Source organism: Drosophila pseudoobscura, chromosome 4 (assembly GCF_009870125.1).
Source record: "Drosophila pseudoobscura strain MV-25-SWS-2005 chromosome 4, UCI_Dpse_MV25, whole genome shotgun sequence".
Lineage (NCBI taxonomy): Eukaryota > Metazoa > Arthropoda > Insecta > Diptera > Drosophilidae > Drosophila > Drosophila pseudoobscura.
In genome coordinates, this window is record NC_046681.1 from 10,602,495 (window position 1) to 10,628,514 (window position 26,020).

Genomic DNA, 26,020 nt, shown 5'->3' on the forward strand with positions numbered 1-26,020 from the left:
TTCGCACCGATCTGCTACCTGTTCCCTGCCCAAAAAGCCCAAGGAACACCAACAATTGATCAGTCAGCGCAAGGTGTGTTAGTATAATTGTTTTCGATTCAATCATACCGTAATACAACAAGATGTCACATGTATCGGGCAGTAAAATCTGTAAAAATCTCGGAAATAAATTAAGAACACAAATGATATAGAAAGAGTAATCTCTGGAAATGTACAACCTTGTATTATTGTACCTTGATTCAGCGCTGCTTTCAGCCTCTGTCGCTGCACTGCCTCTGCCGCTGATGCATTTCGAGGCGCTGCCTGTCGATCGTTCTGCCGCTGTCGCTGCCGGCACTGATAAGGATTATGAGCTGTGATTAGGAATACTTTCGATGCCGCTGCCCTCTCTCTGCTACGCCTCTGCCGCTGCCTCTGCTGTTCACTTAACAAGAACGTACATGAAACATTCGATAATAGCCATGGAAGCAGAATATTTTCGGGTTCTCTTATCACTTGCTTGAGGACTCTGCTTTGGACTTTAGTCAAAAGTAGTTTGCATACCCTGTATAGTTAAGGAAAAATGTACGGGTAGATATATGATAGAAGCATTAGGAAAAGCTTATAGATATAACTTAGAAAAATAATATGGAAATGTGTTGTAGATGCATATCGAAAAACAAAATGGATCAGAAAGTCCAACAAATTCATTGAATTTCTTTCAAAAACTCCACTAAAAATAGATCATTATTTTCAAAAAATTTTAACTATTTTTCCGAATTTTGAAATCCTTCAAACAAAACTCAACTGCATTTGGTAATAGCTACTACACTTTTAAGCTTAGCTTAAGCCAATGAAATATTTTCCAGATTGCAATCTTCTATGAGTACCGTGTAGAATCTACACGGTAATACCCTCGTCAACCTCGAAGCGTCCGCATGATGTTTTATTGGCATTATGAGATATGAGCTTCCGCTGTCAATAGGCAGGCACGGCTGGCCTGGATGGCCTCTCTGTAATTGCTTTTACTTATGCTTAATTTTTGGCAAATTTACTTTATTTATCACGACACACCTGAAACAGCTGAAACGGGGAAACGGACTTGGAGATGGAGGTAGGCTAAGGTAAGGTTCAAGATCCAAGTAACAACATTTCAACATCGTCAGGCCTCAATCACGATCAAAGCCGAGCCGGTAGCAGGTCTGGCCTAAACCATAGCCCGGGTTCGGGTTCGGGTTCGGGTTCAATTGGGGCAGTGGCTGCTCTCTAGTTAAGGGCGTAAGGTGATTGACAGTCGCAATGGTGACCTTTTGTAGCCGTCCCGACCCGCTCTTTCTCTCTGTCTTTCCAGTCAACGGTCGTCTAAGAGATAAGGAATGGAATGGAGTCGTGTCGAATCAAGTCAAGCCCCAACGTCGACGGCACTGCTTCGATCGCGCCGCTGCTCTGCTGCCTTGCTGCTTCTGCCAAGTCGCTGCTGAGCCGTATCGCTGAACGACGCCATATAGTATGTATGGCGTATATAATATAGAAGTTAACTCACAAGGGTTTCCAAATGCAAACCGAAATTCAGTTGACTCGAACCGCACGAGTCGCGAGGAACACTACTAGAAAAAAGTATCTAAAGCTCGCCAAAAGTTAACAGCCGAATACGAATACTACCGCTAGACTTAGGTAAATACAACCCTTACAAAAAACCATACAAAAAACGTACGCAACTTAAAGTCAATCAAGATGCAATTGCCGATGATTGTTCAAACAAGATTGTTCCGTAAAGCCAACAAATCAAAAGTGAATTAAGATGCAATTTTCGAAAATGCATTAAGTGATCACCAAACAACAATGTAAACTAACCAAAAATATCGTACACGCAGGCCCCCCACATAATAATACTAGGCATCCAAATCCAAATCCAGACCTACAATGGCGGCCAGCGATATCAGCGAGGAGGCATTCAATCTGCGTGTGGGTTATCTGAAGCCCGAGACAGTGGAAATCGCCCGAGTGGAGCTGCGCGAGACGGAGGAGGTGAAAGCCGAGGCCATCCTGAAGCTGCGGGAGCTGCTGAAGGCCACACCCGAGCTCAACTACAAGGATGACGATGCCTTTCTAACAGTTTTCCTGCGCGCCTGCCATTTCTACCCAGAGGGCGCTTTGGAAAAGGTACGTGTCCTGAAAGTGAACGCTATTCCCGTTTATAGTCAAAAATGGAGTCCCTTATGAAGTAGATCCTTCCATCACGGCATTAGATCATCAATTTAGGATCGCTTTTACTTGCGAAAAGTGATAAACATTTAAGGATAAGAAGCTCTATCCTCCATAGGGGAAATCTAATTATTTATTTATGCCCCTTTTTTTTACTATTGGATTATGTCTCTCTATTATATAAAAAGAGTTTTGGGTCGTCGTCCGATATTTTATTCAAATCAGTGAGCCGAGTGTTGGACCACAAGCGAGGCGAGTCCGCAGGGGGCTTGCCCCCTAGTCCTTTCATAAAATTCTTCGATGATAACATTTCAATACATTCGATTAAGTTAATCTCATATCTTGTGGAGCTTATCTTTTAGCAACTGCATTCTACACAGCTCTAAACAAACGATTACCCAATGCTTGCTCACATCATTTCTACATTGAATACACTTGCAATTGCATCTCTTGCTTTAATCATACTTTATTCAAACGTATATGTGGATTGACCGCCTTAGAAACAAGACCCGTCTCGTTATCAACAAATATGGCTGACGAAGTGACTTGGTATTTTGATGTTACTAGTATTTGAAAGATAATCAAATCGAATTTTTAGGGCGTCTCAAGTCCCTTATCGCCAGCAAACATGGAACATGCGAGAGTTATTGAAATGAGGTCTAAAACCTATAGGAAAGTGAGGTAAGGGAAAAGGGAGCTGTATAAAGAAATCCGAGATTAGCTAGAGAGCAACGAATTGCATTAATAAAGAGAGATACAGGGGTACAAAATGTGGTAAGAAAATTTTACATTAAACTTTTCTTCATAATTGAAAGCTTCAAAGGATCTACAGATAAAGTGATCTTAAAGATCGTCTAGTGATTAAACAGTCCTTCATGTTAACCAACAACGTATCATCCCCAAATGATCATTAAATACAAGAAAAGACCTCGTCAATGTTCTCAATTCTCCCTGCTGATACGCTTTTGAACCCGCTGACACAAAAGACAACAGAACGATAAGCGGATTCGATTTATAATGGGATTTATTCAATGCATGCATATACTCGTATCTGTATGTAGTACATCTTTTGTAGAGAGTAATGTACTGAAGCTAATGAATGCTCTATGGGGAATACAGAGCCCGAAGCTCAAGAGACCTGACTAAATCATGCCACAAATCCGACTCACGCCATTTTTTTTTTATCATCATAGGAAGCCGCAGAAGTTTTATAAGCATTTTATAGTTCTGTCCAACGGTCAGATGAGAACCAGCCTTATCGATCGTCCGATTCTAATCTAACAGTTTTGCGCTACCTACCAATGCCACCTTTTGCCTTTTTCTATTTTACAGATGAAAACCACCGCCACGTTCCGTAAGGAGTATGCGTCGTTGGTCCATGGCCTTTTGGTCGATCAGGTTAAGGAGAAGTTCATCAAGGGCAGCGTGATCAATGTCCTGAGAAACTGCGACCAGAAGGGACGTCGTGTGCTGATCGTCAACTGCGGAAAGCTCTGGAATCCCAGCGAGATCAGCAGCGATGAGATGTTCCGCATGCTCTACATGGTCCACATTGCCGCCCAGCTGGAGGAGGAGACCCAGGTGCGTGGTGTTGTGTGCATCATGGACTTTGATGGCCTGGCCATGAAGCAGGTGAAGGCCCTCTCGCCAAGCTTCTCCAAGCGCCTGCTCACCTTTATCCAAGAGGCAATGCCACTGCGGATGAAGGAGGTGCACTTTGTCAAGCAGCCCTTCATTTTCAACATGGTCTGGTCGCTCTTCAAGCCCTTCGTCAAAGAGAAGCTGAACAGTCGCGTAAGTATTGCCCCTCGAGGATAAACGATCCATAACTAATCCGTTTGGCTGATTTTTAACTTGTTTTGTCTTTTAAACAGATGCACTTCCATGGCAGCGACATGAAATCCCTGCAGAAGTTCCTCGATCCCTCTGTCCTTCCGGCCAACTACAAGGGTTCTCTGCCAGCCATCGATTATGGCGGCAACGAGTGGTTCCCCGCCCTGGAGAAGCAGTCCCAGTACGTGTCCGAATGGAGCGAGCTGGGCCCCGCAAAGTGGTAATCCACATTCACCATTCTCTCGCAACCAACCATTCCAGAGGTGGCACTCGATACTAGCTTATCCTTATATTTGTAAATACTTGCAGCATGTGTTTTCTTAGTTCGTAACATTTTGGCAATTAACTAGTTACATAATACTATAATAAACCAAACAGAAAACTGAATTTTAAACGCATTTTCTTGGTTATACTTGGGCGAAGATGGAAGCTTTATGGGGGAGGAATTATGTTCTTGGGATACTTGGTGGAAGATGGATATTTTTTGGATTCTCGTAGATCTTGGAATCCTTCTATGAGTAGGCCCTCTAATCAATTAGTGTTCCATACTGAAGCACATTTCTTCTTGGCGATGCATGCTAATGGTGTCCATAAATGATACTTGTGCTCATCGTAGTTCGGGTACTTGTGCGATATTATATTTGTAAAAATACCAATTAAATATATCAATTGCTCTACCACCTTTTCTTCAGTTCATCAAAGTATTTTATTCTAAATCGTTTTCAATTCAAAGAACTATCTGGCTGTATATTCAATTAACTAGTTAGCAGTCCATTACGTTATCTTCTGTACTATATGCACAGGTACTTTAAATATTAGATCCTAACACTTCATCAACTACTTTAATTCCACTTATGAAAATATCAAAAAATTACTTCAGTTGAACAACTCTTTCAATTCAAAAATAATTACAATTCAGCACTGATTCTAATTGAGAAACTATTACAATCAGAAAAGTACTTGAATTTGCAACCTTATAATCGTATAGTGATGTTTGCAGTTTAATTTTCTAAGATAATATCCTCTACGATCTCCTTCACCTTTTGAAATTAAGTTTTAGAAATTCTATTACTAAAAATCTTCTTTTACTACGTGCACGCGACCGGGTTTATGTAATTTAATTGATTTTATGTAATTACATCTAAGCGCCGGAATTGGTATCTCTGCCTTTTGGTATCGCTGTTGGGTAGAGAGAGTCATAGAGGGAAAGCAACCACGACTACAAGTTATGTACTTCCAGATAATGACCTATTTTATTAGAATTTAAAATTTTTTTACCTGTTTCCTATTTCCGGTACTGGTGTTTATTCCGCTACAGCTGTCTCGTCTGACACCACCACAAGGAAGTTGTACTTTGAACAGATGTACATCTGCATTTATGCATCTTTATCCATCTTTATGCATTTAACTAGTATACAAATATTCCCTAACCTTCTTGAAATGAAAATCCTTTTCGTATCTTTTGAAGAATTGGCTAGAACGTGCGTATGTGTAGGTGTTATGAGTTTATTTCAACGCGTCCTTGGACTTTCAACTATTTAGCCTCCATTTTCATAGTGGACATGATCAACAAATTTGATTAAAGCATACACTAATATATATTATGTATATCAAACGGAAATTTACAGCTCTGAGAGTGAGTTAATTCGAATATCATTCAAGAGTTTTTGCGTTTTGTTTCCTTATATGGACACTACATCAAATATTACACAATTAAAAATTTAAATATATATAGCGCTAAAAATCAGATGAGTGCCAGCATGCTAGGAAAGACAGCAAAAACCAATAGAAAAATTTACAATATTTTATACGTGTAACATCGAATAGAATCCATTCATCTAAATTTTATTTCGTTGGCGAGTCCCTACGAATCTTGTGGTGGAGTTGTGGTGGGTGTTGGTGCCGGGGCCGATTTACAATATCATGTTTTGTGGATCCTCGATATAGTCACGGAAGTGTTGCAACCATCTAGCGGCCACAGCGCCATCCACCACTCGATGATCAGCACTCAAAGTGACAGTCAGCAGGTTGACTTCCTTGAAACTGAAATTGAAAGACAAAGATTGTATATAAAATGGTTCGAGAAAACGGATTTAGTATAAGGGAGCTTACCCCTTGGGGCTATCTGGATCTAGAACAAGCTGTTTCGTTGTAGTGCCGATAGCTAAGATGCACGATTGCGGGGGATTGATCACGGCACAGAATTGGTTGACTCCTGAAAAGAGAAACCACATTTTAGAATTCCTTCTTGACGATTTTGGGAGAGATTGTCCCACCAAACATGCCCAAGTTGGACACTGAGATGGTGCCGCCCTGGAATTCATGTGGCGCCAACTTATTGGCGCGCGCCTTGCCAGCCAGCTCCTTGACATCCTTGGAGATATCCAGAACGCCCTTGCGATCGGCTCCAAATATAATGGGTGTGATGAGACCCTTGTCCGTGGAGACGGCCACAGATACATCCACATCATCGTACTGGCGTATCACCGAGTCCATCCAGGCGGAGTTGGCCTCCGGGACTTTGAGACTCGCTATGGCAGTTGCCTTGATGATGAAATCATTAACAGAGACGCGGGCACCCTGCTTCTCATACTTCTTGTTGACCTTGGCACGGAACTTTAACAGCTGCAACAGTGGGTTAATTGTGAGTGGGAGGTAGGAGGACTCTTTTTAGGAGATTCATCGTTTACTTACATTATCCACCTGGCATTGGACCGTCACGTAGTAGTGGGGCAGCTGGGTCTTGGACTCCAGCAGACGCTTGGCAATCACCGCCCTCATGGTGGTCACCGGGATGTCCTTGTAACGGGCACCTGGTGCTGCCTTGGCCGGCGCCGCCTTTGCTGCTGCAGCAGGCTTCTGGCCTGCAAGATCACCGGATTTAATTGAGCCATGGACGCCACTGCCTTTGCCTGCACACAAAAGCCGGGGATTAGTAACAGAACATTTGGATGGGCACTAGGTCTGGGATAAGAGGCATTTAGTCGAGCGGTGCATGCACACAGCAGGATGTGGGACAGTTGGATATGGGATGTACAACCTTGTAGGCGCAGCTTTTGTGCTTCGGCTAGTTTCTTGGCCATGGGACTGGCATACACCCGGTCGCCACGTTGGTCGGCAGCGGTCTGGGTTGTACCTGCGGGTGCGGGTGCGGGTGCTGCTGCTGCTGCTGGCGGTGGTGCGGCAACTGGTGCAGGTGCAGCGGCTGCTGGTGGTGGGGGTGCTGCAGCCGCTGCTGGTGCCGGTGCGGCAGCAGGCGCATCATCTTTGAAATCCTTGAAAGCAGCCACGCTGGCCTGATCGTTCACAATGATGCACAGCAGCTGGCCGATGGGCACATCCTTGGTACCGCCGGGTATCAGGATTTTGGCCAAATAGCCTTCTTCTGGTGTCTCGAAGCCCATGGTCGCCTTGTCAGTTTCAATTTCGCAAAGGAGGTCACCTAGAGGAGAAGTAGGATTATTTACATAAATGTATTGAATTGGAGGTATATCTCTATCAAAAGCATACCAACCTTCGTTGAGTTTGTCGCCCTCCTTCTTCTCCCAGCTGACAATGGAGCCTCGCTCCATAGTTGGCGATAGGGCAGGAAGCGGCACACGGAGATGTTCCGGCAGGCTGGCATAATTGCGGGCGAAATTATAGCTCCAGGCGTTTAGCGACTGAGGCCTGCTGCTTTTCAAAGTCGACCTGTGGAAGATCGATAGTGAATTTTACTTTGAGATCCCTTTGATTGTGCCTCATACTAGCTCTTCAATCAGCTGATTGTTTATGCACACACACACATATGGAAAAACCCTCCGCGGTAAATTTTGGCCAAATTATCATTCATCGTTATCAGCACAATCACGCATCATACGGATGCACGACCTTGAGGCACGACTACGGACACGCACTGGCCCACGCTCACGCTCACGCACACGTACACATTGCTAAATACTTGGACACGACGCCGTCAATCAGCAGATAGCTCTGCCGTTGCCCCTGCGCCGCACTCGCCTCCCCCTTTTGGTGGTACGCTCCTGCTGCTGCATTTGCAATATTACACAACAATTTCTAACCTCAACGAAAGGGGGAGCGAGACAGCCAGCAAGAGTGGGAGGTGGTTGTGATGATTGTACCTGCTTGCTTGGAGATTCCGGGCACTGGCCAGCAGTCGGGTGCTGAGGGCACGCACTCCAATCTGGCCATCGCCGTGTCGGAGGCTGGCAGTGGCTGGTCGTCGGAGGAGCACCGCACGCAGGGTCCCCAATTCGTTTCGTGTCGTTGCAAGGGAGCGCAGCATTGTCCTTTCTCCGTTCGATATCTCTCTGTACGAGCGCTGAGCTTTTGAATTTCGGTCGGCAGCAGGCGGTATAGCGCGTTGCTTCAGCGTTTAAAATTTAGACAAATAAATCGAGTCGAATGCGGCAAAGTTGGAAATTCACAGAGTTACGGGGTCGACCTCTAGAGCAGTGTGACTGACCCTCAGAAATATACCATATGATTTAAGAAATATACCGCAAATATACTGATGAATTCAAATTATATTTTACATATTCCTCGTTTTAGATATTCCGTCGAATATTACAAGCTTGATAGAACCTTCAGGCCCGCCCACATAATTTTATCCAATTAATGAATCAATTTTCTACTTGACTGGCTTATTAAATACTTGACTTTGATTGGTTTTGCTTCAATTTTGGTTTCTGAACAACAATATAGCGTCTGGAGCCGAACTTAGCCCAATTAAGCCCCCTATGTTTAAATAGCTCAACTACTTGAGGTAAATGCCGGAAAATACTAACGATTGTATGACATTATCCCTCTGAACTTCAAAAAAACACCACGATATCTTTCACCTGAACTGCGCTAACATTATTAAATGTTCATTACTTTCGGTGGAAAATTGAAATACCCCCTTGGCTTATAATAGGTTAAACGTTCTTCGTCAAGACTTGGAAACCATATTCCTCGATTTTGATATTCCGTGGAATATTACTAGCTATTTAGATCGCTCAGCTTTGCCCACCTATTTTTATCCGATTAATTAATGAATTTTCTACTTGACTGGCTTAATTTAAGCTCTTGCTTTTATTGGATTTCTATGTACCTTTGAAAATGAAATTTAATAGATTGATGATATTGACAAAATATACCATCGGTTCAATTTTGACCTCAGAAAATACCAGAAACGGTCACCGTGGTTGCTGGGTATTTAATATTTAAATACAGTTTTCCTAGCAACTTTTTGAAATAGAAATTTTGATTCAATTTTAATTGAAGTTTTTACCTATATATATCTCTATTACGATACCCATTCTTGGTCTCTGTAAGAGGACAATAAAGCTCAAAATTGGATTGTCGGGACCGACCAAATCGATAGTGCAGCACGGTCACACTGGTAGCTTATAATTGGCGCCTTGTTCAGGGTTGTCTGGTGTTTGAATAATAAAAGCTTTGTTGACGGAATTTTGCATACATTTAAACCATTTATAAACATGATTAACGGGATTGATTCAAATTCTTTCTGTTTATTGGGTCAAAACAGCGGCAAGGCCATCTATTTTTAGATTTTGAATAGCCGCCACCTGTATGGAAAGCAAGAACAGGTGGCCAAAAACACACAAAGAAGCAGAAAACTTCTTTATTGGTTTTTATATGTTTACTCAAGGACTAAGAGCCTTATTTTCCATTCAAACTGTCAGAGAAACCACAAGTCTATACATTTTAACATTTATTTAATGATAAATACAATATTTATTAACGATTAAGCTTCTTTTTTGTGCTGTGTAACACGCAATAATAGATTAAGTTAAGATTAAGTTAAATCACTATTGAACTGTTTGTTTCGCACGAACTTCGCCACATATTGAGTGTACTTCAACATGTGCCGGGTTACAGGACACACCAGAGCACCTGATGAAGTACAATAGACATGGGAGACACATGGAATATTTATAGTATTCCCTAGAAACGATGATGCCACACAGATGTTCGTGTCTAGCACCACGCGCGCTACTTCAGGTACCTGACTGCAGTGAAAAAACCAGCCCCGGTCTCTGATTAGCGCGCATGGTAGGAGACTTTCAAGAAGGTGGGTTGGGGTTGTGGGACGAGATATAAAGCCAAGCCCAAACCCAGGTCCGAGACGAGACGAGACCAGATGGTGCATGCTGGCTTGGCAACACTGTTCTGCTGTAGCTGCCACTGCAACAAATGGCGTCGCTTCCACCACGCTCCTCTCCGCGCGAGACCATATTTCATGCGCCATAACCACGGGAGGAAACGACCTTGTGCCGCGTCCCATGTCCAGCTTAAAGGTTAACGATCTCTCTCTCGCAGCATATGCTTGTCTCTTTCCAGGCTGTTGCCGCTTTTGCTGGTGCTGGTGCTGCTGATGACTTCATGCGACGCCGCCACATAATGGTTAAGCTTTTTTGCTCTTTTTTTCTTCTCCGATGTGGCTGCTGCTGCGGATGTCTGCCCCTCAAGCTCTTTCCAGTTGTCGATTTTATGCAATAACAATACCAAATTAGTCATATGCTTCTTTGCACACCTCGTTCTGGCCGCCATACACAGACATTACGTGCTAATGACTACATAAAAGAGAGGGAGATACAGGGAGAGAGCAGCCAGCCAGTCAGACAGTGGAGGACGTGACGTCATCAGTGGCGAAAAATGCCGATTATTACATTCATTCAGCAAAGCAAATTTTTGTGCAATTGGTGTCGCGCCAGGCCAGCAGAGACCCTTGATATTCTATATTTGAAAACCTGTAAAGAAACCAAGCAAAAGAAATATCCGCGGTGAAAAGGAATGAACAAAAAAAAAGAGAAGAGCGAACAGAGAGACGGCATTCTGTCGCGAAAAGAGAAACGATCTTATGAGAAAAGAGGAGCGTGAAAAGAGCTACAGAAAAGTAGAGTCAAGAAATTAGACGAGCGACTAAGAAATTTGCAGAGAAATATACCCTTTGGAACAGACCGCTTTGAAAGCTATGAAAAAGAGAGCGAGAGCGAGACCGAGAAGAAGTAATGACAAAAGAGCGCTTCGAAAGAAGCAATGAAAAAGAGTAGGATAGAGAAAACGCGAAAAAAGAACCGGCGTTTTGTGCTCGCGCTGGCTCTCCCTCTGTCCGCCTCTCTCCGCTGTTACTAACCGACGCAGCAGAAGCACTGGCGGCCGAAGCAGCAAAGCTACGTGCGTGATCACTCACAAATACATACACTCACACATATCATATATACACACAGCAGCTGAGAGACACACACGTGCCCGCCCCACTACATTCGCGAATTCTCTTTTGTCCAAAGCACGCACACACACGAACTCATACATGTGCAAATAGAGGTATAAAACCAAAATTAAAATTTTGCACACAATTTTTGTTGGTATGATAAATTTAACAGCCTGCTCAGCCGAAACTTTTAATTCTCTTTTTTACAACGCCTCATAAACTTTGCAGCAGCCGCGCTTCGAAAATGTGTGCGCGCATGGACTTATGGGTGTTTGTGTCTGTGTGCGAGCGTATGATGTGTCAGAGATGTCGGCAGCGATCGCCAGCAGCTTTTGCTTTTCGACTTGTGAATAATTGCGAATTTCTGTTCGAATGTCGCAGGGTACATATACATCATATACATATATACATTTCTATGTACATGCATATATATAATACGAGGCAGCCATGTCTGCTGCTATGTATATGTGTCTTGCTTGGGTGGGGCATTCCTAACCTCAAATAGTAACGACGACGACGACAATTGCCGCCCCGAGTGCATGTCTGTGTGAGTGGGTGCCCATACTCTCTCCGTCTGGTTTTCTCTCTTGGTGCAGCGCTGCAGTGCAAGCACATGCTTTTGGCCCCAGCCAAGCCGCCTTCTCTGCCCTTAACCCTGACTGAGCGAAAAAATAAAATAAAATGGATGCTAAAACCAGCTCACAGACGATCAGCCACACGAACACACAGACAATTTGTCATTTGCATGTGTGTTTGTGCAGTGTCTGGGGCAGAAAAAATGTTGTCTAAAATTAATATTTGAGCGACAAAAGTTTTTGCAGGGCAACTGTCCATGTGTGTGTGTGTAGCGCGCTGGTGTGAGTGGCGCGTGTGGGCAAAAAGGAAATTTGGAAGTATGTAGAATCATGTGGTCGCCCGTACTCACACACACACAGATACCCAGCCTAAAAGCTGCCGCCTCAAACATTTGCGTCACTTTATTGTTGTTGCTGCTGTGCCTTGTGATATCAAAGCGCTATAAATAAATCTTGAACCTCTTCTTCGACGAGCAATTCTCTCGGCCTCTCTGTACTGTTCTTCGCTCTTTTCTCAATTCCTTTTTTTCTTTGTAGAAAACCCCAGAAGCTCCAGGCGAAAGAAACCACGTTGATGGTTTCCTCTCCCTCTCGCAAATTTCACAATATGTTTGCAGTTCCGCTTTGAACTTTTTCTTTCTTTCGCATTTCCGTTGCATTTTTCTTTGTAAATTGTTCACCGCACACACACACACACACTACCACACAAACACACCCACGGACACACGCGAATGTACTTTTAACAGTTTTAACATTTTTTCGTCTTATTGCTCTTTGTCGCCGTCTTCGTTGTCTCTCATTTGGTGCAAACTGAACGACTGTGCGGCCGCCCAGACACGGTCTGGCCTTTTATTTTATTTATTGAGAACGTCGTCGTGGTCGTCTGGGCCGGAGGCCGCCGCCTGTCTGATTTTGACTTTGCCCAAGCTCTTCGTCTTCGTCGAGCCAAAAGCCAAAAAAGCCAGAGATAAATTTTTGCAGAGGCAAGAAGCAAGAAGCAAGAGAATGGAGATTGGGAGCGAGCGAACCGCGCAAGCCGGCTGTTGCGATCAAAATGCTGAATGCTCAATGTTTCTGCTTAATCAAAACCCAAATGCGCGAATTTTATGTCCACACACACTGCCAGAGACTTCGTCGACTGCGGCGTCGTCGGAGCGAGACTGTATGTGTTCACTGTATGTGTTGCCGTTTCTTTCGCACAGTGGCGCCGCCAGCGAGGGGGCTTTTGGATACTATACTGAGGAGAGAGGCGCTGCTTCCTGCTTCCACAAATGCAAGCGCTCGTGGTACAGTGGGTACTAAAAAAACGAGATATGTGGTTTTTAAAATCAAATACAAGCAATTTGAAATTTGCACCTTTTTATTCCTTTGGCAGTAAAGCACTACTAAATACCATACAAATTACGATTTGTGGGGAGCTTCTGTTTTACATATGAGGTTCATTATCAGGAATATGCACTGTATATACATTTGCCAGTTCTCATTCGAGTTCCTTTGTTATAAAACTGCACCACCAACCAACTGACTGCAACAAAAAAGCTTTGCACAGTGGGATTGATCAATAAATAAGTCGATATGTAATGGGTAATGTTCATTCGGAAGACTTAAAACAACTGTGCATGGAAATATCTGTTTTAGAAATACAAATTTACATGGAAATTAGCGGAAACATTAACCCAATTGTTTCGTTTATCTATTGGAATTTGTAATGACTCGAAACTTTTTCATGGAACGCCCATTTTACTTACATATGTACATATGTATGTACATACATAGTTTGTTAAATGTGTTTAATAGTAAAACACTCTTCCGAAATCCGAAGAGAAAACAAAATTGTTTAATTCCCTATATAGTATACATATGTATGTACATGGGATTCTGGAAAATTACCGCAAGTTGACTCAACATTATTCTAGTCGGTTCGTTTATCTAGTGGCAGTGAGATTATAAAACTCTTTTTTCTAGAAATTTATACATCACAATGCTAAAAAAAATGAGGATGATTGTTTGAGAATATCTGGAAATTATTATGAGACTTCCAGGAATAATTCCAGCTGTTTCATTGTTAGTTCAATAATAAAACTAAAGCTTTATCTATGCTTTCTATTCCACTGTGCTCTTCTTTGCCCTCGGTCTGGCTCTCTCTCTCACTGGCCCTGCTGCTGCTCTCTCACTTTCTGCACGATGCATATGTATGCTTTTTGGCTATAAACATGTTTGTCTTCTTTCCACAGGCCCTGGCCCCTTGTAACTCACATCTACCATCACATCCTGTCTGGTGCTGCCGCCGCCGCCGCTGCTGCTGCTGCTGCTGGCAGAGCCGCTCTTTCCCCTTTGTCTACCTGTCTCTGCATCAAGCGACAATGTCAATGCGCTCGTCTCTGTCTCTGGGTGTGTGCGCCTGTGTGCACTTTTTGTGCTGTTGCTACACACCGCTCCATACCCTATCCCTCCCATTCTTGCACCTCCTTCTGCCACTCGCTTTGTTGCACGTCTCACCAGACGACCATGTAAACGTGTTGTCGGTCTCGGTATTTCTTCCATGATTCATCCAACCAGATGATGATGCGATGAGAGCAAAGGGTCTCTCTCAGATGATGTGATGAGGAGAGAACTAACGCTTTCCGTGATGATAGGGTACGTACCGGTCTTTGAACAAGATTTCGATCATTTTCAAAACTCTACGGATCTCTTACGGATGAAGCGATGAAGGAATCACATGAGTATAATGAGTATAGAATGGGTGTTAGGTCTCTCGAGAAAAGCTTCTTTGATCATAAACCGAGTATATTTCTTTGTCATCTTAAGTTTTTTTTTTTGGGAAAATTTCACTATAATCCTACGTACTAAAATTACTATCTAGCGCTACCAACAAATAAAGTACATCCACACACAAACACGCACACAAATACTTTAGCCTTACGATCTAATATAGTAAAACCACAAATAATAAAATCTCTAAGCAAATACGCATCAGGATGATGATGCGGGGTACATGGGTGCGGAGTCATCGTCATCCATAAAGCATGCCGCGGCATGCTTCCAGCCACGGCGTTAAGGCGATTCGGCACTGGGCTGTACAGGAATGAAGGGCTGCCAGCGCAGACAGGAGTCGTCTATTTTGGGAAAGGTACCACGACGTTTAACACGCTCCTCGTACTCATCCAGAACGTCCTAAAAAAAAGGAATAGTGTATTAGTAATATGATTATTAGCAGATCCAAGATAGTTTCGAAGTATGTTACTTACTTGCTTTTTGAGTACTATATGCTTGCCCTTCCAGTACTTCATCATGCCCAGAGCCTGCAAGGTGCTGACTATATCATAAGAGTATATGGCCATTTCCTATATGAGGGGGATATCAAAATTATTAGAGATTCTTTTATAAATAAAAACGAGTATCATTACCTGAGATACATCCTTGATGTTCAGGGTATTCCCTGAACGATTGCACAAATAGTCCAACAGCACATCCTTCCAGTAGGATCTGTACGAGATCAGGCCCAGATCGGATAGCGGTTTCTCCGGCGAACCGATTTTGCCCTCCACTCGTGTCAGGAGATAGCCTGAAAAGTAAGGAACAAACGTATTGTCATGCACGGTTCAGTATAACCCCTGTAAGTATGCTATAGATAGAGTAACAACTCCAAGTTCCGGTGTATTATTTATGGTGACCAACTTTGTCCCGCCCCTCAGCCTGTGCGGTATGGGGAGGTCTGCTCTGTTCTGTTTTGCCCGGGTCGGGTCGGGTCTGGGAGTGGGTCTGTGTGCGTGTTGTGTCTAGACAGGATTCCGCAAAGTATTCAATGGGTGGAGAGAGGCAAAATGGGGGGACATTTAAACAACGTTCTGGCGTACATTCAACCCAACGACAGTGTCACCCCCAGAGACCCACCCCAAAAGACCCGAGGACAACGATGACGACGTCTGGCAGCAACAATTCCCGACTCTAGATAACAACAACAGCAACAATACAAACAAGAAACGAAGGCAAGCTTTTAAGGTCGAGGGTGTTGATACCCTTCAAAATTTAATATGTCTCCTTATGGATGGTGTGGGATATGGTCTTCAAATATTGATTAAATTTGAGTTAACTAAGTTGCTTAGATAGCCTATGTAACCACCATGGGACTGAGTTTTATGATAGGTCTAAATTGCAGCTCAATCGGTACAGAAATTTTAGATCCACTTTTAAGTAATCCACAAACCAACAAAGCATTTACATATAAATAGATATGTATACAGTGATCCGAATTGGAGAAACTGGTAAGTTAAAAAAAAAACGTTTAAGAACGTAGGAGTTACTCTGGCACGTGTGAGTAGAAAAATACGCCATTCTCTGTTAAATATCGTAATACTCTCTGTAAAGGGTGTATAAAGGCGGCAGCAGCCGCAGCGACAGAGAAAGCAGACGACGTGGCCGCAGCGGCAGCAACAGCAACAGCAACAATGAGTGCAGCTAAGTAAATTGACGAGGACGAGGACGCACGGTGCCCTCACAACATAAAATCCACTGAGGCAGGCTCGGGAAAAAAAACTTGCATCCAGCCACCAATACAGGGGCATAGACAGAGAGAGACGAGACTGAGAGAGAGAGAGAGAGACACACACAGCCCAGAAGCAGAGGAACGTATACGCGCAGACACACTCAACGGGCCAGACGGCAGACACAGCTGTTGGGGGGGAACGTTTGGGAAATCCTGACTGCTGGGCGCAGGGTTGCACGCTGGTAAAAGCTTCCACAAGCAACGTGGTTGCGATGCTTTTTTGCACGGCTGAGCACAGTGGGAAGTAATTTAGGAAAAAGGAACAAAATATAGTTAAATTAATTAATAACCTAAATAAATTTTGAAATTAGGGTAACCAAATGGATTAATCCCATTGATTATTTCACTCTGTCTCTGTGAAAATATCTTAGTTTTTTAGAATCTAAATCAAAAATGTTATAGTCTTACGGCCTTCCACAAATTGGTTGTGCCACGGTACAAACCATTTTGTGCATTCCAGAGGGAGGGAAGGAGAAGGGCTCTGGCTTTTGGTCGCAAGGGGGCGTTTTGGGTGCCACTTTGATTTCTTTGTGCCGCACTTCGCCTCCTCTCACCAAGCACCGTCCTGCTGCTCGTGGATTTATCGCGGCGAAGCGGCAGGAGACGAGTGCAGTGGTGGTGCGGCTGAGGGAGGGGAGTGTGAGTGGAAATGTCGAGACGACTTTATCGATCCATTTTGATTCCCATTCGGCGGTCGACGGGCGACGCGACTCGAACGCTGACGATGCGAGTTCTGTTCTGCAGAATGTTGCATAGCCACAGGCGTTGTGAGTACCCGAGTAAGGATTTACAGAACGAAAAATGCTCTCTAAAAATGTTGGATAAAACAAAGAGAGAGGGAGAGAGATGCGGAGGGTAGAGAGCAACTTTAACTCAAATTAGCAAGGCTCTAATTATTATTTTTTCTTCCTTTTCTAGACCTAGACAGTCGGCGAAGCGATAACAACAAAGTGAGTAATGAGTACCACGTACGAGAATACCCGCTCTTTGGCTGGATACCAAAACAGTGGTACAAATATGGTTCAAAAAGTGGCGTCTCTCCCATCATCTGCAAATTTGTGCAACTATTTATGTGAAATTTTTTTGTATGAAACTCTCGGTTGCAACGCAGAAATACCCAATTTTGGCACTTTCCAGTTTGATTGAAGTTCTCAATTCGTAAAAGTTATCATTTACGAGTGGCCACTGTAACCACCAACACGAGGAGGACGACGCCCTTTCATTGTGACCTGTGCTGACCTTTGTTGTCTGCCGCCGTCAGCGCCTGTTGTTGTTGTGTCTGCAGAATTTTATTTATTTTCCGCTGCGTATGCGGGAGCGTCCGAAAAAGATAAAAGGCGAAACTTTAAAGCGGCACGTTTGGCAAACTTTTTGTTTTGGCTGCGTTCTTCTTTTCGGTTGTGTTTTTTGGCGAGAAACTTTTTTCACAGGGGCCTTGATTTCCATTAATTAATACATGGGTTAATGTGAGAGGTAGGGTGGCAGCCCTGGCGTAGCGTAATGTTTCCTCAGTCTCTGTCTATCTCACTCTATCCCCTCTATTTGCGCCTCATTTGCATTTTGCGTGTTGCAGTTATTACACCTGGACATAATGGTAGAGCTTTCTCGCTCTGGCACACATGCTTTGAACTAAGAGAGTGAGAGAGGAGCCCACTGTCCTTAAGGTAACCCCTAAAACAGGCCCACTCTACCTCCCACCCTCCATCGCACAAGAACAACCAGCTGTCTGTCCAAAAACCGTTCACCTGCCTCCAATGCCATTTTCCCACCTCTCCGTAAATGATGACGAAAATGATTTGCTCGCTCTCGCACATAGTACCTTCCTCTCCCACACTTGCTAGTAAGCTCTCTCTCTCCCTTTGACCAACACATCACTCTTTTGCCGGCCGGCACTTGTCTGTGTCTGCATTTGTGTGGGTATGTGTGTGTGTAAGGTCAATGTCGTTTCGTTTCGTTCGTTCGTTCCCCCCACTGGACGCCGCAGCCGCCACCAACGACGACCGCATTGCATGTACAATGTACATAGACACCGTCGCCTCTGTCGGCGTCGACTTCGACGCCATTCAGCCACGCAGCAGAAACAACAACAATGAATGACTCAAGTGCTGCTCTCTCTGCTACTCTCTTCCAAGCTCCTGAAGCCCACTGTCTGATGCAGCAGGGTGATTCTTTCGGTAGGTGCTCTTTTGATGTACCCTGGGAAAGAGAGTATTACTGTTCTTACTAAACTTTTGCAAAAAAGAGAAAGAGGCTTTTTCCATCAGATAAGGGTCATTTTCATTATCTTTTTCTCTAAAGGAATCCCAACGAATCTGTTTCTTCCCAGCTTTCCAAGATTTGATCATATTCTGATAACTATAATGATATAATCGAATGATTTTGGCAGCGTATCTAAAACTTCGGACCCAAAAGTTAGTCTTTCCTTCTCATTTTTTAATGTCTTGTCTTATGTCTGCTTTTTGTTGTCTTCGCCTGGATTAATTTTAAACAATTTTTGAGAAAAAACAACAATAAAAGCAACGTTAAAAATTACTTATGCACTGTATCCACGTTCATGTTCATGTGTGTGCGTTCGTAAGTGCAGCTTTTGGTCTACGTTTAATTGATGCAGAAATTGCATGTTCTTCGTTTCGGCTTACCTGAGCGAGCAGAGGGGAAAGGATAGGGGTGTGCGCAGCTGGAGGGACGGGGGAATAGCAATTGGAAAGCTAAGAGTTAAGTCCAGTCCCAAGTCTCTGGCATGCTTAAAACTTTTCTCATGCAATGATGATTATATTCCACAAGTACACGCCAAAGCAGTCGAAACGTTTTGGTCGAAAACACCTGCCTGGACGTTAAGATACCCAGGACTCAGTTTACAAAATGTGCTGCGCAAGGCATGAGAGGTAACCATTTATTGCTAAGCCACATTGGGAGAGAGACAAAGCTTCATTCTGCCCAGGAATTTGTATGTATGGACTCGGCTATGGATGATGATTCCCACTTCCTTCTGGCCGTTGCATACATTTACTGATTGAATATACCCCAACTGAACACACGGTATTAATATACACGAGTATATACTCATGACTCACATGAAGACCCCACAAAAAGGAAGAAAAAAACCAGAAGAAGAAGCAACAACCATAATCAATAAAGCCAGACATTTTTTAATGTCTCATTATTTATAATCCATGATTTAGCTACCATTATTACTCGCACTAACTACTAAGTGTTACTAACCAGGCCTCATTTAGTCCAATTTTCAATGGAAATATCGGCTTCTGGTTATGATATCATTTTATAGATTAGTGTTCCAGTTACAGAATTGCACGTCATTTAACCAAAAAGAGAAAATTCACCATGAAATGTTTTATATTTGGATATTGATATAAGAGACTAAACCACCAACACCAAGCCGAAGATGACGCGAGCGGGACCGAGGCAGGAACGCAGCCCTACTCTCGCCCAACCGACTGAGGTGCACTTCCGCATGACAAACTGAACCGATCGCGAACATGCAGGATAGATAGATGTTAGACTAATATTCGAGGAAAATGAACTAAACATGCATTCAAAATACAATGGAATGGAAACCCTGACAATCAATGGAACCAAAATGTTTTAATAATTCTAGAGAACTTAAAGGGTCTAACAAGCAGTGAAAGTTACGAATCGATTGAATCCAACAAGTTTTCGGAACTTTCAAATATGTTATAGGAGGTACTCTTTCGGGGATTGATTCAAGGTGTTCTTGTTCTTCTGGAAGTGGTCGCTGTAAGGCTTTCAGGTTTCTTTTGAACTAATAGTTGCAAATTAGATATCAATAGATATCATTGAGTCGCAGTGCATTTCCTGTACTTGATAGAACCAAAGTATAATAAAACTACTTGCACTTGTGCATGAACGTTACTCCAAAGAATAGAAAATTCGTATTGGTGCATTATACGATTTGTAGACAAATGAATCAAGACAATTCAAACGTTTTAATCACCTCTGCCAACGAGTATTTAACATAGACGATTTTAAATAATTTATACCGGACAGAATAGAGATTTTGTATTACACTTTGTTTTCCTGTCAAACATTTAAATTGTTTAATTTTATGAAACAAAGAATGGATAATAAATGAGGGTATTAATAGGCCCTCCATATCACCCTCCAATCATACCAGTTTTCATTAATATATACAGAGCGACCACTTTTTCATCGAAACTGCCTTAAATATATTCCCGAAACCATATTCCACTAATAATAATAAAATATTTAATGAATACTTACTGAAATCGATGAGTAATCTCCCATAGCCTTTTCTTTGATATGGCGGCAGTGTTAAGATACATGAGACATTATAAAACGAGTTTTTCTCTTGCAGGAAAGGAATATGCTGCAAAGAAGCAATAACAACAATTTTAGAAAAATGTAGGTACATATATTAAAATAAACAATTAAATATAAAGTAAATCTTAAACTAAAACACTTTAAAAGATGGAATGGCTATTGATTCTGCAGAAGCAACTAAAGGCTTAAATATATTATGAAAATTGAATCAATGACAAATACTTAGGAAGAATTCCAGACAGAGAGATATACTATACGTACATTCGTAGATGGGGGATGGAGTGTACTTTTAGGTTGAGATAGAGGCAGGGGGATCGGCCAGACAGAGAGCAGGGTGTGTGGGTGGGGGGACGTTCAAAAGGGGAGGTGTGGCAGTGGCAACATTCATCTGTCGCTTTTGGCTTTTTTCGGCAGTTCAATGACCAGCAAAATGAAATGAATCGATGCTCAGCAGAGACAGACAGAGAAGGAAACAGTGGAGTAGCAGCGAGAGAGAATTGGGGGGATAGGAGTCGGAAAGAGATGGCTATAACCAGAGAGAAAGACAGGGAGAGAGAGAGCTTGGAGAACTGTGCGTAAATAATATAAACGTACGCATATAGCAGGAAAATTGGGGAACAGGATGGAGAAAAGGAGCAGAAGCAGAGTCAGAAAGAGTAGAAGGAGAAGAAACATAGACAGGGGAAGAGGCGAAAGTGAAGAACTAAAGACAGGGAAACGGAGAAAGAGCAGAATCAGAGACAAGTCAAAGGAGAAATAGACCCGGGGAACAGGAGAAAGAGCCACAAACAGAGACAGGAACGGGGAGAGTACAACAAGTTGGGGGATCTAGGAGACATGTACTCCGTATATATATGTACATATAGTATGTATCATGGAATGACTGGGAATCGTAGTACTACTCCTCCAACACTTTGTCCCCGAAAAAGATAACAGAGTCTGGGTGGGGGATCTGTGAATTTGGTAAACGGGTTTTTGCTGCTCTCCGGGGGGGTTTCTATGTGTGAACCAAAGGCAACATTTCGGAAATACATTTATGTACATTGCGGGTTTTTCCTTGATGCTTTTCCTAAATTTTTTTTCTCATTTTTTTGTTCATATTGTACGTTTTTCTTTTGTCTGCCATGATGTCTGGGAACGCATCCACATAGAGGAGTCCCGGGGACACACCAGGCGCAGACGCAGAGCCCTGGTGCACAGAGGTGCACGACCTCAATCGTGTCCAACATCCACAGCATCCACGAGGATGCTTGCCTGCCTGCCCCAATCCTCAATGTCTAGCTGCTGTCTGGGCCTGCCCCAAACCGGGCGAGGGGTTTTTTGGCTGCCTGTCTGGATCTGGTGGGAGTCTGAGAACTTGGAGGTTAACTGTGGGACAAAGGATTGCCGAAAATTATCACCGTCAATGGGGGGGACAGGCAGGCAGGCAGGCAGGCAGACCATGTAAACTAAATAGTACGAGTACCGGAGTACTGGAGTACATACATGTGTATGCCGATGCTGCATCCCCGAGCACTCGCATTCAATGGGGATGCTGCGCCAAGTTTTTGGAGGGGCAACCAACGACATGCGCAATTTGTAACACAAACCCAGTCTCTGCCAGCGCCCCGAAAACTTTTGCATTCTGCAGTAAAACTGCAGCAGCAGAAGAGGCAGCCGCAGCAGCAGCAGCAGAGGGGCGCCCACCATGGGGGAGGTCAAGAAACCATTTGCTGTTTTTAAAGCTGGGGAAATCTCTCTCTCATTCTCTGGTTCCCTCTCTGTCCGTTGCTTATTTACCAAAAATAAAAAACAACTAATAGAAGAGAAATATCATCTTGTTTTTGGTGGGGCATGGTCAAGGCATGCGACGTCTGCCACGTCTGGGATCCCGGGGATACATATGTACCCGCACCGTACATGGGCTGTGGCCACGGAGCTACTATTCGGACTGGCATTGGCATTCTGTTGTTGGGGGATGGAGGATGGGCGATGGAGGATGGAGGATGCGGGCGGGCTCTGCCTCCAGACATAAAGGAATCATAAAACTGTTAAATGTTATTATTCAATTTTGATACACGAAAATCAGCATTGAAAACTATCAAAACTATTTGCAATTAGCCATCAAATTCGGGAAACTTTCTAGGGATAATTGCAGTAAGTTTGGTAAAGTTTTAGAAACAAAACTTTTGGGAGATATCTGTAAGAAATCAATTATTAACACAAAGTTTTCTTAAAATTATTCTACGGGAATTTTAAGCACATTCTATGACTACTGGAAATCTATATAAATCCCTTAATTGACTAAATTTTGTAATGGTGTTTAATCAACAATTAAGTTAATAAAATAATTATACAGCTTATTCAATAAAGGAATAATTCAATTACTGATAGGAAACCCACAAAATACTAGTATGTTCTGGGGAGGAATGGTTTTGAAAGAGGAGTCGTACAAGTTTTGGAGAACGGCATTATATGGGAACATAAAAGCTAATAATGGAATCCCTAAGAGCTAAACAAATCATAGGATTCAAGTCGATTCGAATATTAAGCTGCTTTTGGATTTATTTGCATTGAATGAATATTTATAATCCCAATCATTAATGAAAAAATAAGATAGAAATAATGCACAACAGATGGGATTTTGAAACAGATATCATACTTAATGAGAATATTCTATACATTTACACATAGAATAAGTATAATCGATGGAGAAATACATAAGATCTAACTCTGAAAGCAGAGTACATAGCTCTAGCCATATAATAGTACTAAGAAGAACTAGCTTTAGTATTCAAAAAGCTACCTCTCGAATATTTTCTATTTTCTAAAGTAAATTCTTATTACATAAGGTTCCAATACCATTCCCTAAAAGTCAAGGATTTGTTAGGACCAATCAAACTTTTAGAAATTTGAAAACAGTAATAAAAAATACAAATCATTCCAGAAATATATCCCACTTATTGTATCCTAACTTATACCCCATCAAGTAATTTCCCAAGAAGTCCCAGAGAGAGTCCCTCTACACTAATATTTATAATATCAACAGTATACCAAGTAAAACCCCTAAAGTCGACTCACCTTGCTAAAGTAGCCCACAATATGACAGCCATCGATATCTGCCAGCGTCATGATGTAGAACAGAAATGGTTCCACATCATAGTAGAGGGTCTTGTGGTCCAGGAAGAACTTGGCCAGCAGACAGAGATGCTGACAGTATTGTTTATGGCGCTTGCCATCAACCTGCCAGACCTGCAGCTTCCCCTTGCGATAGATTTCATCGCCTGGCGGATGCCGCCAGACGCATTTCTCCGCATGCCGCTTGATGCCCGTCTCGGATTTCTGGTATCGCAGGCAGAACTCGCAAATGTACATCTTGGGCAGGCGGGCAGCATCATCCGGATACGGGGACTGATACCAGACTTTCATTTTGTATTTGCCCATGCTGATGTATCTGGATGAAAAGTTAAGAATGATTGTGTATTTCTGTGTTGGTAAAACCAGGATTCACTCACTTGATTCCTTTTCCTACGGGCAGATCCTTGAGTTCGTCTTCTATCCTTTCGGAGGCCTGAGCCTGGGCCTCGCGAAACAATTGCAGGTCATAGTCGGGCACCAGGCCCGTGAGACTCGGTTCACGATCCTCATCGGTGCAGTCTTTTTCGAGCTTAACCTGAAAGAAAACCGAATAGTTTAATGAAGGATCATCAAATAATGGAGATATAGGGACAAACAGAAGTCAAAACCCACTTTTGAATCCATGAAATTATTATTGATGGGCCGAAAACTCGCTCGAGATTCTCTGATCTTGGCCAGAAACTCACGCTGTTCGGGCGTAAGCGATTTGAGATTTGTATGCTGATTGCCAGGCGCCTTCACAATGCTGATAGGCATCTTCCCACGTTGCTCGTTGCGGATCTTCCTCTCGCTGGCCCGCTCCTTGCACTCGGAGGCGGACATGTTGTGGTAAATGGGACACGCTTCGGGCAGAAAATGCTTGTCCAGATTGCCGCTGAGGTGGCCAGACGAGTCGCAGCCCTCGATGGGGCACTTCTTCTCCGTTTGGGTAATGGGCGACACTGGACGAGACTTGAGGGAGCTGAACACTCCACTACTAATGGCAACTCCCTCCTTTTTCACCTTGCTCTTGGCACTGTTGAGGATTGAGGGAGCCGGCTTCTTGCCGGGGCTGCTTTTTGTGAGCAACATCTTGTCGTTCTCCAGATCCTCATCCGATTCGTAGTCGGTCTCCTCTTTGGGCTGTTGCTGTTTGGACCTGCGCATGCTCAGCGATCGGGTTAGCTTTCGCATTGGATTGGCCTTGTCCTTGCGCTCCTCCTCGCTGTCCGATCGTGGCGGCTTGCCACCTACTACTGGCCGCTTGCCCTTGGCATTCTTGGGCGGCTGAGAACTGTACGAGTTGCTGGAATCACTGCCCTCCGAGTCGCTCCCCGAGCTGGAGTCATCCCCAGAGCCGGTACCGCTCTCTGAATCGCTTCCCTCGCTGCTGATTGGCGGTGGTGGTACTGGCACTGGGGCTGGCCCTGCACCACTACCATTCTTCTTGATTTGCGGCAGTTTACCTCGAGCTGCAACCTGCTTAGCCCGTACTGTGCTGGCCATCTTGAGCGGCACCTTGCGGCCGTTCTTGGTCACTTTTGCCGAGTCATCCGTGCTGTTGGAGGAGGAGGAGAGCGATGGCCTCTTGCAGTCGCCATTCTCCGTGGCCCGAGCGACTGGCGCAGATCTCTGTGGTGGATTATTGCTTCTCGATGCCGGCGGAGGCTTTGCTCTTCCTATAGCAGGAGGTGGCTTCCGCCTAGTTGCTGGTGCTGCTGTTGCCGCTGTTGCTGCGATTGCGGCTGTTCCTGTGTTGTTGGAGCGTGCATTCTTCTTCACAGGCGGCGGCGTGTCATCCTCGTCGTCGTCATCGCTGGTCAAACGATGATTGGAGGCCGCCACGGAGCGCACTTTACTGGCAGCCGACGTCAGAGAAGTCGTACCGAAACTCTTGGGCTTTTCTGCTTCTGTCGCTGTCGCTTTTCGGCGTAGCGCTGTGGAGCCGGATGTTTGTTGTTGCTGCTGCTGCTGGGATTTCGAGGCCGGAGCAGCTGCCGCCGAGGGTTTCTCCTCGGGCGTTGCACTGCTGGAATCCGAGTCCGAGGAGCTGCCCGTGTCTGTGCAGCTGGTGGAACCACTTGTTGTTGTGCTGCCCGACTCTGAGCTGCTTGTCCCCGACTCCATGGCCATTTTTTTAAACGCACAAATGTTTTGTAAGCAACACAAATGCGTTTTTATTGTTTTTTTGTTGTTTTGGCAATGTGACCAGAGGTGGTCTGGCGTGGAAATACCAAGGTAAACAAG

General features: G+C 43.8%; 3 protein-coding genes across 5 annotated transcripts; 1 reads left to right on the forward strand and 2 right to left on the reverse strand.

The window, feature by feature from the left end:
• Positions 1-1,508: 1,508 nt before the first annotated feature.
• Positions 1,509-4,404, forward strand: LOC4818098 (clavesin-1). The gene is made up of 4 exons (XM_033380917.1): positions 1,509-1,653; positions 1,854-2,142; positions 3,517-3,978; positions 4,059-4,404. Exons 2-4 carry the CDS (start codon positions 1,903-1,905, stop codon positions 4,239-4,241), a joined length of 885 nt encoding a protein of 294 aa, XP_033236808.1. The 5' UTR covers positions 1,509-1,653; positions 1,854-1,902; the 3' UTR covers positions 4,242-4,404.
• Positions 4,405-5,503: 1,099 nt separating this feature from the next.
• On the reverse strand, positions 5,504-8,472 carry muc (dihydrolipoamide S-acetyltransferase muc). Of its 3 annotated transcripts, none has more exons than XM_033380916.1 (7): positions 8,139-8,472; positions 7,532-7,707; positions 7,154-7,459; positions 6,712-6,881; positions 6,294-6,642; positions 6,130-6,232; positions 5,504-6,060 (listed from the first exon to the last, which is right to left on the reverse strand). In XM_033380916.1, the coding sequence occupies exons 1-7, from the start codon at positions 8,300-8,302 to the stop codon at positions 5,931-5,933; spliced, it is 1,398 nt and encodes a 465-aa protein (XP_033236807.1). In that variant the 5' UTR covers positions 8,303-8,472; the 3' UTR covers positions 5,504-5,930. The 3 variants fall into 3 exon arrangements, with proteins under 3 accessions (XP_033236807.1, XP_015035524.2, XP_001357443.3); XM_015180038.2 differs by having other exon boundaries at positions 7,058-7,459; XM_001357407.4 differs by having other exon boundaries at positions 6,712-6,929; positions 7,058-7,459; positions 8,139-8,471.
• A 6,105-nt stretch (positions 8,473-14,577) lies between these two features.
• On the reverse strand, positions 14,578-25,997 carry chm (lysine acetyltransferase chameau). Its single transcript, XM_001357406.4, has 7 exons — positions 24,407-25,997; positions 24,172-24,329; positions 23,738-24,110; positions 20,618-20,723; positions 15,219-15,376; positions 15,060-15,155; positions 14,578-14,985 (listed from the first exon to the last, which is right to left on the reverse strand). Exons 1-7 carry the CDS (start codon positions 25,904-25,906, stop codon positions 14,866-14,868), a joined length of 2,511 nt encoding a protein of 836 aa, XP_001357442.3. The 5' UTR covers positions 25,907-25,997; the 3' UTR covers positions 14,578-14,865.
• Between the last annotated feature and the right edge of the window lie 23 nt (positions 25,998-26,020).